Source organism: Bombina bombina, chromosome 4 (assembly GCF_027579735.1).
Source record: "Bombina bombina isolate aBomBom1 chromosome 4, aBomBom1.pri, whole genome shotgun sequence".
In the NCBI taxonomy this organism is placed as follows: domain Eukaryota; kingdom Metazoa; phylum Chordata; class Amphibia; order Anura; family Bombinatoridae; genus Bombina; species Bombina bombina.
Window position 1 is genome coordinate 193,150,307 of NC_069502.1, and position 13,443 is coordinate 193,163,749.

The 13,443-nt window shown below is 38.1% G+C and overlaps 1 protein-coding gene across 1 annotated transcript in view; it reads right to left on the reverse strand.

Annotated features, from left to right (window-relative positions):
* SNTG2 (syntrophin gamma 2) overlaps positions 1-13,443 on the reverse strand; it is an 804,523-nt gene that overhangs the window by 724,161 nt on the left and 66,919 nt on the right. Inside the window, 1 exon segment of the mRNA XM_053711340.1 lies at positions 659-716. Within this exon segment, the coding sequence (XP_053567315.1) occupies positions 659-716 (58 nt within the window).

Here is a 13,443-nt window from a genome sequence, read left to right on the forward strand (position 1 = left end):
GGCAAGGTTTTTTTTTTAGCTGTGTGGATCTCTCCAACAGAAGCAAGGACATGCTATTTTTGCATGCCTTACTGTGCTATTACATCCATAGATGCCCAACGCACACAGCCAACATACAAGAGTATTGGAGTATTACATTTGCTTTTCCTGCAAAAACCTATACAAACCCTTTTTACAGCTCTTTGCTAGAATATAATACAGCAATAATTATAAGCAGTCAAATAGAATTGAAAACCAATGTATGGGGCCGATTTATGAAAATGTGAACGGGCATGATCCGCTGTGGTGATCATGTCTGCCGCACATCGATAAATGTTGAAAGCTTAAGCTGTCTGCATTTATCATTGCACAAGGATTTCACTAGAAATACTTGTGCAATCCAGCCCCCTGCACATTCATGGCCAATCGGCCACTAGCAGGGGGTGTCAATCAACCCGATCATTAACAATAGGCCCTGTTTAAATCTAAGGTTAAAAATATTATAAAAATACGAGATCTAAATTGTATCTACATGTCAGAATTTACTAAATATTATGTAGATTATGTGATAATTTAATTACAAACATAAAAAGTTTTATGTAACCCCCCACCAACAAAAAAAAAGATCATTCCATTTAATAGACAAGTATATACATAATTATATATAAAAAATCTTTACCTGGTTGATCTTTGAAGATTTTTGATATAACAACAGGCACCTTATGTTGCGCTCCCCCCTGTGAAAAAAACATACTTTAATTAATTTTTTTCATATTTTATTTTATTATTAGTGGAAATCTGTAACAGCATTTTGTTTTTATTTTAAATTAAAAATTCATGAAACAGCATTTCATTGTCAAACTTTTTTTTTTTACTAATTTTATAATTTTTTAAACATGAAATATATGTATACATATAAAGTTATTGATGTATTAATGATTTAAGTATGGATGTTTAATATATTCTATAACATTCATAAGATAAATAAATAAATACATACATACATAAATAGATAAGCATATGTTTTAATTTAATGTAAATAACATTCAGCCAGGTTACGAGTTTTGGGTTATGGCTGCTCGCTAATTACTTGTACGTTATTTTCACCGCTCACCTTTCATAGCGATGGTATTACAGGTTTTAAAAAACCCGGCTTGTGCGGGCGATATGGTTGCGTTGAGCTCCATACCTCACCCAAATACAAGAGCTGCTTTGACGTGCTCATGCACAATTTCCCCATAGACATCAATGGGGAGAGTCAGCATAAAAAAGCCTAACACCTGGGATTGTGGAAACAAAAGCTCCGTAATGCAGCCCCATTGATGTCTATGGGGAAAGAAAAAGTTACCTTTAAACCTAACACCCTAGCATATACCCCATGTCTAAACACCCCTAATCTGCCGCCCCCAACATCGCCGCCACCTACATAAAACTATTAACCACTAATCTGCCGTCCTTAACATCGCCGCCACATAAATAAAACTATTAACCCCTAATCTGCTGCTCCTAACATAGTCGCCACTTACATTATAGTTATTAACCCCTAAACCGCCGCCCTCCTGCATCGCAAACACTATTTAAATATTATTAACCCCTAATCTGCCATCCGCCCACACTGCCACTATAATAAACCTATTAACCGCTAAACCTAACCCTAACGTAACCCTAACCCTAACACCCCCTAACTTAAATATAATTAAAATAAATCTAAATTAAAGTTATTATTACCTAAATAATTAATATTACCTAAATAATTCCTATTTAAAACTGAATACTTACCAGTAAAATAAAACCTAAGCTAGCTACAATATTACTAACAGTTATATTGTAGCTAGATTAGCTTTTATTTTTATTTCACAGCTAAGTTTGTATTTATTTTAAGTAGATAGACTAGTTAGTAAATAGTTATTAACTATTTACTAGCTACCTAGTTAAAATAAATACAAACTTACCTGTGAAATAAAACCTAACCTGCCTTACAATAAAACCTAACATTACAATATCTAAATTATAAAAAAAATAAACACTAAATAACACAAAATAAAAAACGAAATTATCAAAAATAAAAAAGAATTACTCCTAATCTAATAGCCCTATTAAAATAAAAAAGCCCCCCCAAAAAAAAAAAAAAAACCCTAATCTACACTAAACTGCCAATGGCCCTTAAAAGGGCCTTTTGCGGGGCATTGCCCCAAATAAATCAGCTCTTTTACCTGTAAAAAAAATACAAACAACCCCCCAACAGTAAAACCCACCACCCACACAACCAACCCCCAAAATACAAACCTATCTATGTAATTTAGATAAATGTATTTGATTAATTTAATTTATTTTATTTTATTGTAATGTTCGGTTTTATTGTAAGAGAGGTTAGGTTTTATTTTACAGGTACGTTTGTATTTATTTTAGCTAGGTAGTTAGTAAATAGTTATTAACTATTTAATAACTAGTCTATCTAGTTAAAATAAATACAAACCTATACAAACTTAAGATAGATACAATGTAATTATTAGTTATTTTGTAGCTAGCTTAGATTTTATTTTATAGGTAAGTATTTAGTTTTAAATAGGAATTATTTAGGTAATAATAGTAAGTTTTATTTATATTTATTTTAATTATATTTAAGTTAAGAGGTGTTAGGGTTACATTAGGGTTAGGGTTAGGTTTAGGAGTTAATAAGTTTATTATAGCGACGGTATGGGCAGATGGCAGATTAGGGGTTAATAATATTTAAATAGTGTTTGCGATGCAGGAGGGCGGCGGTTTAGGGGTTAATAGGTTTATTATACAGGGAGTGCAGAATTATTAGGCAAGTTGTATTTTTAAGGATTAATTTTATTATTGAACAACAACCATGTTCTCAATGAACCCAAAAAACTCATTAATATCAAAGCTGAATAGTTTTGGAAGTAGTTTTTAGTTTGTTTTTAGTTATAGCTATTTTAGGGGGATATCTGTGTGTGCAGGTGACTATTGCTGTGCATAATTATTAGGCAACTTAACAAAAACAAATATATACCCATTTCAATTATTTATTTTTACCAGTGAAAGCAATATAACATCTCAACATTCACAAATATACATTTCTGACATTCAAAAACAAAACAAAAACAAATCAGTGACCAATATAGCCACCTTTCTTTGCAAGGACACTCAAAAGCCTGCCATCCATGGATTCTGTCAGTGTTTTGATCTGTTCACCATCAACATTGCGTGCAGCAGCAACCACAGCCTCCCAGACACTGTTCAGAGAGGTGTACTGTTTTCCCTCCTTGTAAATCTCACATTTGATGATGGACCACAGGTTCTCAATGGGGTTCAGATCAGGTGAACAAGGAGGCCATGTCATTAGATTTTCTTCTTTTACACCCTTTCTTGCTGTGGAGTACTTGGACGCGTGTGATGGAGCATTGTCCTGCATGAAAATCATGTTTTTCTTGAAGGATGCAGACTTCTTCCTGTACCACTGCTTGAAGAAGGTGTCTTCCAGAAACTGACAGTTGGACTGGGAGTTGAGCTTGACTCCATCCTCAACCCGAAAAGGCCCCACAAGCTCATCTTTGATGATACCAGCCCAAACCAGTACTCCACCTCCACCTTGCTGGCGTCTGAGTCGGACTGGAGCTCTCTGCCCTTTACCAATCCAGCCACGGGCCCATCCATCTGGCCCATCAAGACTCACTCTCATTTCATCAGTCCATAAAACCTTAGAAAAATCAGTCTTGAGATATTTCCAGTCTTGACGTTTCAGCTTGTGTGTCTTGTTCAGTGGTGGTCGTCTTTCAGCCTTTCTTACCTTGGCCATGTCTCTGAGTATTGCACACCTTGTGCTTTTGGGCACTCCAGGGATGTTGCAGCTCTGAAATATGGCCAAACTGGTGGCAAGTGGCATCTTGGCAGCTGCACGCTTGACTTTTCTCAGTTCATGGGCAGTTATTTTGCGCCTTGGTTTTTCCACACGCTTCTTGCGACCCTGTTGACTATTTTGAATGAAACGCTTGATTGTTCAATGATCACGCTTCAGAAGCTTTGCAATTTTAAGAGTGCTGCATCCCTCTGCAAGATATCTCACTATTTTTTACTTTTCTGAGCCTGTCAAGTCCTTCTTTTGACCCATTTTGCCAAAGGAAAGGAAGTTGCCTAATAATTATGCACACCTGATATAGGGTGTTGATGTCATTAGACCACACCCCTTCTCATTACAGAGATGCACATCACCTAATATGCTTAATTGGTAGTAGGCTTTCGAGCCTATACAGCTTGGAGTAAGACAACATGCATAAAGAGGATGATGTGGTCAAAATACTAATTTGCCTAATAATTCTGCACTCCCTGTAGTGGCAACAATGTCGGGAAGCAACGGAATAGAGGTTAATACATTTTTGAAGTGGCGGCAATGCCCGGAGCGGCAGATTAGGGGTTAATAATTTTATTATAGTGTTTGCGAAGCGGAGGGCCTCGGTTTAGGGGTTAATAGGTAGTTTATGGGTGTTAGTGTACTTTGTGACAGTTTAGCTATGAGTTTTATGCTACAGCTTTGTAACATAAAAAACTCATAACTACTGACGTTAGATGGCGGTACGGATCTTGTCATTTTAGGCTGTACCGCACACTTTTCAGCCTCACAGCAAAACTCGTAATACCTGTGCTATGGAAGTCCAATTGAAAAAGGACGGTACTGACGTTGCGTGAAGGCCTACAAAGTGTGCGGTACAGCTATTCTGACAAGACTTGTAATAGCGGCGTTAGCGGAAAAGCATTGTTATGGGCCATAACTATGCTTTTTCACTCATAACGCCAAATTCGAGCAGGCGGACAAGTTATGGTGCAGTGGTCTTTAGGAAACAATGCTTGATACTTCTGCCCCCTAGTATCTAATTTGCATATTTGTCTTCATATCTGTGGGTTGAAAACCATACCTAGGAGGAGCTTGAAGCTAGCTCCCAGTACTGAATTGCTGCTCCTTCAATAAAGGATAGCAAGGGAATTAAACCATTTTGATAAAATAAGTAAATTGGAAAGTTGTTTAAAAAATGTATGCTCAATATGAATCATGAAAGAAAAAATGGGCTTCATGTCCCTTTAACATTGTTTAGAATTTAATAAATCCAAAAACGTTGCACCTCTAAATAATAATTAATACCTTAAAAGAAGGCTAGCCTTAACATTCCCCTTTTCAACTCTCTTACTTTAAATTATGTCCTTCAAAAATATAATATGAGCCTTCAACCAGACCACTAAACCATACATATTTCCTAACAAACAGCTAGATTACGAGTTTTGCGTTATGAGTAGCTCGGTAATAACTTGCAAGTTAATGTCACTACTCACCTTTAATAGCGCTGTTATTACAGGTTTGCAAAAAAACTGCGTTTGCCGCCCCCGACATCGCCGACACCTACATTACACTTATTAACCCCTAATCTGTCGCCCCCAATGTCGCTGCCACCACTATACTAAAGTTATTAACCCCTAAACCTATAGCCTCCCACATCGCTAACACTAAATAAATATATTAACCCCTAAACCTAACCCTAAGTCTAACCCTATCCCTAACACCCCTAACTTTAATATAATTAAAATAAATATAAATAAAACTTACTATTATTACCTAAATAATTCCTATTTAAAACTAAATACCTATAAAATAAACCCTAAGATAGCTACAATATAACTAATAATTACATTGTAATTAGCTTAGGTTTTATTTTTATTTCACAGCTAAGTTTGTATTTATTTTAACTAGGTTGATTAGTTAGTAAATAGTTATTAACTATTTACTAGCTACCTAGTTAAGATAAATACACATTTACCTGTAAAATAAAACCTAACCTGCCTTACACTAACACCTAACATTACACTAAAATTAAATAAATTACATTAATTGAATACAAATTACAAAAAAAAAAAAAAACACTGTTACACAAAATAAAAAAGAAATTATCAAATATTTAAACTAATTACACCTAATCTAATAGCCCTATCAAAATAACCCCCCCCCCCAAAATAGAAAAAAAACCCTAGCCTACACTAAACTGCCAATAGCCATTAAAAGGGCCTTTTGCGGGGCATTGCCCCAAAGAAATCAGCTCTTTTACCTGTAAAAAAATATACAAACAAGCCCCCAACAGTAAAACCCACTACCCACACAACCAAACCCCCCAAATAAAATCCTATCTAAAAAACCTAAGCTCCCCATTGCCATGAAAAGGGCATTTTGATGGGCATTGCCCTTAAAAGGGCATTTAGCTATTTTTCAGTGCCTAAAACCGTAATCTAAAAATAAAACTCACCCAATAAACCCTTATAAAAACCTAAAACTAACCCCCGAAGATCCACTTACAGTTTTTGAAGACCAGACATCCATCCTCATCCAGTCGGGAGAAGTCTTCATCCAAGCGGCAAGAAGTCCTCAACGAAGCCGGGAGAAGTCTTCATCCAAGCAGCAAGAAGTCGACCTCCAGGAAGGCAGAAGTCGTCATCCAGACGGCATCTTCTATCTCTATCCTTCCGCGGAGCGGCTCCATCTTCAAGACATCTGGCATGGAGCATTCTCTTCATATGGTCCCAGCCGTATACTGAAGGTTCCCTTTAAGGGACGTTATCCAAGATGGCGTCCCTTGAATTCCGATTGGCTGATAGAATCAGCCAATCGGAATTAAAGGGTAAAAAATCCTATTGGCTGATGCAATCAGCCTATAGGATTGAGCTTCAATCCTATTGGCTGATCCAATCAACCAGTAGGATTGAGTTCGCATTCTATTGGCTGTTCCAATCAGCCAATAGAATGCAAGCTCAATCCTATTGGCTGATTGGATCAGCCAATAGGATTAAAGCTCAATCCTATTGGCTGATTGCATCAGCTAATAGGATTTTTTACCCTTTAATTTCGATTGGCTGATAGAAAACATTATTTTCTTTTTCCCCATAGACTGGGGCTGCGTTACTGAGCTTTTTATTCCGCAGCGCGGAGCATCCTCTTCATAGGTTCGCCGCCGTAAACTGGAACTTCAATGCAAGTGACATCATTCAAGATGGTGTCCCTTGCATTCAAGCAGCCAATAGGATTAGAGCTGCTAAAATCCTATTGGCTGTTCCAGTCAGGAAATAGGATTTAAGCAGTTCTCATTCTATTGGCTGTTCCAATCAGCCAATAGGATGAGAGCTAAATGCCCTTTTAAGGGCAATGCCTATACAAATGCCCTTTTCAGGGCAATGGGGAGCTTAGGTTTTTTAGATAGCTATTTTTTTTTGAGGGGGGTTAGTTGTGGGGGGGTGTTACTGTTAGGGGGGTGTCTGTATTTTTTTTACAGGTAAAAGAGCAGAATTGGGGGTGGCTTTTTTATTTTGATAGGGCTATTAGATTAGGTGTAATTCTTTTTTATTTTTGATAATTTGTTTCTTATTTTTTGCAATTTTGTTTTTGTTTTTTTGTAATTGAGTTATTTTATTTTTTGTAATTAGATACTTTTTTAAATTTTTAGAGTAGTATTAGGATTTTTTTAATGTGTAGTTTAGTTTAATTTAATTGGTAGTTAGTTTAATTGTAGTTTAATAATTATCTTAGTTTAATTGTTAGTTTAAAATTAATTAATTTAATTTGACAGGTAAGTTTTAATTTAATTTAAGATAGGGAAATTGTAATTTTAATATAAAGTTAGGGGGTTGTTAGGTTTAGGGGTTAATCGTTTATTTTAGTATATTTTGTTGTGGGGGGCATTAGGTTTAGGGGTTAATAGTTTAAGTATATTTCCTTGTGGGGGGCTTGCGGTTTAGGGTTAATAGGTTTATTATAGCGGCGGTGTGTGTGCGGACAGCAGATTAGGGGTTAATAATATTTAAATAATGTTTGCAATGCAGGAGGGCGGCGGTTTGGGGGTTAATAGGTTTATTACAGTGGTAACCATGTTGGGGAGCGGCGGAATAGGGGTTAATAAATTTTAATAGTGGCGGTGATGTCAGGAGCGGAAGATTAGGGGTTAAAACATTTATTATAGTGTTTGTGATGTGGGAGGGCCTCGGTTTAGGGGTTAATAGGTAGTTTATGGGTGTAAGTGTACTTTTTAACACTTTAGTTATGAGTTTTATGCTACAGATTTGTAACATAAAACTCATAACTACTGACTTTAGATGGCGGTACGGATCTTGTGGTTATAGAGTGTACCGCTCACTTTTTGGCCTCCCAGGCAAACTCGTAATACCGGCACTATGAGAGTCCCATTGAAAAAGTGCGGTACTGACGTTGCGTGACAGGCTAAATGGTGTGCGGTACACCTATACCTACAAGACTTGTAATAGCAGCATTAAGGAAAAAGCAGCATTATGGGCCATACTGATGCTATTTGACTCATAACGCCAAACTCATAATCTAGCTGTATGTTAGTTAATTGCAAGCTATAACCAACCAAAAGTGGCCTGGATTAATTAAACTTTCCTCAGGCTCACAGCCTTCACATTAGAAATTTCCATGGAATACAAGAAACAATATTGGTTACCCTGCAACCTATATGGTGCTTCCTTTAGAATGAGGTTCTAATAAAATCAAACTTCTGCCAGTGGATTGCAAGGCTTAGCATATAGCTATCCAGTACAGATGATAACTCTTCTAGTGGAATTAATTTAAATTTGAATACAATGTTTTCAGAAGAATTTCAATTGCTTTCACTTCTAGCCTCTATCACTAGACATTTTTTATATATCTTCAAATGACCTCACAAGGATTGAAAGAGCATGATAGATTTGTAATACCTACACAGATAAAGTGTTTTATGAATATACTGAGAGCTGTGAGATACCTTCAAAAACATCCAAGAAACAGCATAGATCAAACACCTCAGTAAGACTGCAAGCCAATTTTAGAAGGTGCACAAAAACAAAATAAAATAACATATTTTAAAACTGCTTTATAGAAACTACATAGGGCCTGGTTTTGAAAAAATTGAAATGGAGAGAAATCCTCAGCTTTTTTTAATGAGCATATAGTAAAGTAACTGTATCGCCTCAATATAAAGCAAATTAGAGAACTCCCCTTAAAGAAATGCATAGTTCACAAAGTACAAATCTCATAATAATAATAATGAGGCACCTTATAGAATCTCACCAGACCAGAGAGCTTTAGAGGATTGGGCTTAAAAAGAGAAGTCTAAAGAAAATTAAAAATGCATTTTATTAAGTGTTATAATGAACTGCAAATTATACTAAGGCCTAGTTTCTATTAAAGCGTTACATTGTGGAAACTGCTGATAAAAATATTTATCTCAATTATAAGTCTATAGAGATTTTGAATGTTACCACCAGTTTCAAAATTTTACCACCTCATTGGAAACAAGGCCTTTGCTTGCTTTACAGTTTTCAGAGGAACATTTCCCTTTAATGAATTACATACAGGACTTTGCAGACGTGAGCAGCTATTTATGGTTCAATGTCAGTGTTCTACTTTAACTTTAATTTACTAGTAAACTTTTGTCAGATTTCTAGTAACAGTCATAGGTCCCCACATATAAATAGCCAGAAGGACAAGGCTCCCTACTGCAAAACTGTCTATCTGGCCATGCTGAGAGAAGGCAACGTACATTTAAAGCAGTGGCTTGTGTAATTCTGCCCGCGGCTCCTGTGCAGCCAATTGATCGCAAGCAATCGGATCGGGATGATTTCACTTTGCCACATTTTAGCTGGTAGAGTGCTTAACTAACAGTGATGTTAAGACCTCAGGATACTAAAAAAGAGTTTCAGGCGCATTCACACAAGCCTGAAATTCTGGGGCCCTGAAGCTGCTTTCACAGCTTGATAAATCGGGCCTGTAACACTAACTGATACTAAGAGTACATCTGCCTACCAAGTCAATACAAACCTACAACTGATACCTCACACTTAAACCTTTACCAACATTTGGTAGGCAAGATCTATGTCTATCTATCTATTTAAGTTTATCTATCTATCTATCTATCTATCTATCTATCTATCTATCTATACCTTTCCACCACCTAAAGTGCGGCAGATTTCAATCATCCTGATGACATCTGTTTGGGATAATTGAAAGGCATTGCACAAGCAGTGGCTTGAGCAATGTTAAATGTGGGTAGCGAATGCTGTCCGCTTGTCATAAGGCCAGGCAGATGAGGTTCATTATTTCGAACCTTGTTCAATTGGCAGATAATAAAAGGAACTCTATGACTCTTTCTCAGCATCTCCTGACTAAGGTGCCTATCTATATTTTTCTCTGTCTGTGCTCTTTGTTTTCTAACTAATCTGTGTTTATATCTAATCTCTGCCTTGGGATAACTCACTGTGTTACAATCTGCTCTCATTTTCTTTTTTATTTGTAAAAGGACAAACAACCCCATGCAATTTTAAACAACTGTCCTTGTGAGGTAATTTTTTATTACCTAATTTATCCAATTATCCAATTATTTATCTATTATATGCATTAACACCCAATCATTGTATGCGGAACTATTTCTTGGTATGTCAGCCTGTTTTAAAACAACTCAATTTCTGTAAAGAAGATTCTTTTGGATTGTTGAATAAAAGTGTATATGAATCGGGGCGGAGCCTGGCCAGGAAATCTAATGGCCGCACATTGAGCGAGCTCTGAAGCCCCAGACCTCTCATTAGCAAGAAAAAGGCATCTAAAAGCTTGTTATATAAACCATACCTGTACCTTTAAGCCCCGGCACTATAAAAGATCATCGGACACCTGCGGAGACCCTCCCGTGTGGCTATTTGGACACTTGTTAAGACGCCTCATACCTGCTGCGCAACTTGGGCCTATACAGCTACTGCCGCACCTCTGACACGCTGCGATCCTCGGGCGGGCAACAGATCTGGCCCCAGCTTCAGCGAGGCTCCTTGTGTAGCGGTGACAAGCGGAGGATTAAGCGGCGGTTTTGACTTTTACCTACACTATCCGAACGGCACACGGCCATCCTCCATACTGATCCCGAACACGCCGGGGATGAACGCTGCCGAGTTGGTGAGTCCTGTTAACATACGAACACACGCAGCATTATAAACCTTACCAACCCCAGGGGAAGATGTGAATAGTCTCACTGCTCAAACAGAGACATATAACTAACCACCTATGGAAGGGAGAATACGTTGAATCCCATACATAGTGCAGGCTGGGCAGTAAAGGTGCTTTTAATCAGTTAACTCCCACAGAACGTACTCTGCAATTAAAACTGAAAGTGACTGGGATGATAGCTGAATCAGCCATAACACCATTCTGTGACCACATCATTCCTGTCTGAAAATTAATAGGTCAGGGTACAGCATATCATATCTTGATACACAATAGGGGGAAGCTATGTCCAACAGGAGGGTTACTAAACCCCACAAGGGCTCACAGTCCTCCAATATGGAGAACTATCTTATCACTCCTGAAGTAACCCCTGGGGTGTCTAGGGACCATACTGGTACAGCTGGACCACACAACACAACTCAAATAAATGGAGCAGAAATGACACAACCTGCATATCTCACAAAAGAGGACATTAAACATTTGTCATCTAAACATGATATCAGAGAGGCTATGTTGGATGTAAAGCGCATGTTCAGCGAAATTAAGCAAGACATAACCGCCATAGACCACAGGGTGGCAGAAGTAGAAGAGACACAAGAAACACTGCGCTCTGATTTACAACACCAATCTAGCTGCTTGCAGTCTCAGGAAACAATTGTGCATAGCCTAACTGAGCGTCTCGAAGACCTTGAAAACAGAAGTAGGCGCAATAACCTACGGCTTAGAGGGATCCCCGAGACTGTTGGCCCCCCAGACATCTTAAATTATGTCCAAGACCTGTTTAGATATATTAAAAATTCCCCAACTGCAGAAGATTTTCAAATAGAGCGGGCACACAGGGCCCTGAGGCCCATGCCGCCTTCAAGAGCCCCGCCTAAAGACATTATTGTTAGAATGTTATCATATCGGGACAAGGAAGAAATCCTAGGGCATGCTAGAAACAAGCAGCATGTCTCATACGAGGGATCCGAGATCCAGGTTTATACAGACCTTTGCCCATCCACGCTCCAGAAGCGAAGGGATCTGCGTTACATCACCTCAACACTCCAAGCACAAAAAATACAGTATAGGTGGGGGTTCCCCACCTGCATCATCGCTACTAAACATGGAGCGACAGCCACCTTCAAAACGCAGACGGATTTACAAAACTTCAATCAAACGTTGGGCCTACAAATAAAAACGCCAGCCCAAACTCGGAGCTCTCATCCCCAGGAACCGGGGATGGAGGAGGAAGAAGCACAACTAAACAGGTTGTGAACCCAGCCTATGGATCCCTTGATATCATTTCATACACGATTGAGAGACTTGGGGACTCACATGCAGCTCGAACCAGGCAGATAAGTGACTATTAATGTGTTTTAAAATATTAACCTGTCAGAATAAAGTTGAAACCATAGGCAATGTTTTTTTTTTTTGTTTTTTTTTCTATGCATGCATATATTAAAGACCCTGCACTTTGGAGGACTTTGGCGATGCGCTATTATTTGATTGACTTGGTTCTGAAAGATTCTTACCAGCAGTGCATTTATATTGCAATATATGTCCTGATGTAAAATTACTTATGCTAGATCCTGACAGATCCAGCTTTATCTGTCTCAATGATCGTGGTCTCCGGCCCTTGGTCTACGCTCCAGACGGAAAATGATATTGGCATACGAAAGGTATTCGGGAAACTCCCGGGACCTGCCTAAGAGTCTGTGGCTTACACTAGGGGAGGATACTACTACGATCTAAACTGTGAGATCTATGAGTTTCACAAAGTTTAATGAAGTAAAAATGTTATAGTTTATTACTGCCAATACAGGTACACCAGCTGCCTTTTTCTTACAAAGACTTTTTTTCTTAAAAAAATATGCGTTCAGAAATGAGAGTTATGGGGTTACTACCCTCTGTTGTACTATTATATATACACTTTGAAACTGTATTTGATTTTATTGTTGTTACCCCAAACTTGGTGACCTTTACCAAACATTACCACTACGTAGCTAGCAATTTGCTGGCTCCATTTATATCATATCATTCCCATTACTATAATCCTTACTTTCCTCTAATTCTTACTTTCCCTCTCTCCTTTTCCCTTCTCGCTTAACCTTCACTTCTCTCCCCTCCCCTCTCTCCCTACCCTCTCCCCTTTTTTTTTTTTTTTCCCCCCTTACATAATCACACCAGCGCCTTCATGATGGCACAAATGCGTGGAAATAGAGACAGTCATTTGATAGACCTAATAACTGTAAATGTAAAGGGCTTAAACAACCCAGGAAAGAGATCGATTGTCACTAGGGATCTCCATAGAATGGGTGGGGATGTCATTTTCATACAGGAGACACATTACTCTAGAAATAGTGAACCCAGATGGCATAGTCGCCAATACCCAGAGGCACACTTTGCATCAGGCCCCCGGAAGAAAAATGGTGTAGGCATTTTAATTCACTCCAAGATCCCCT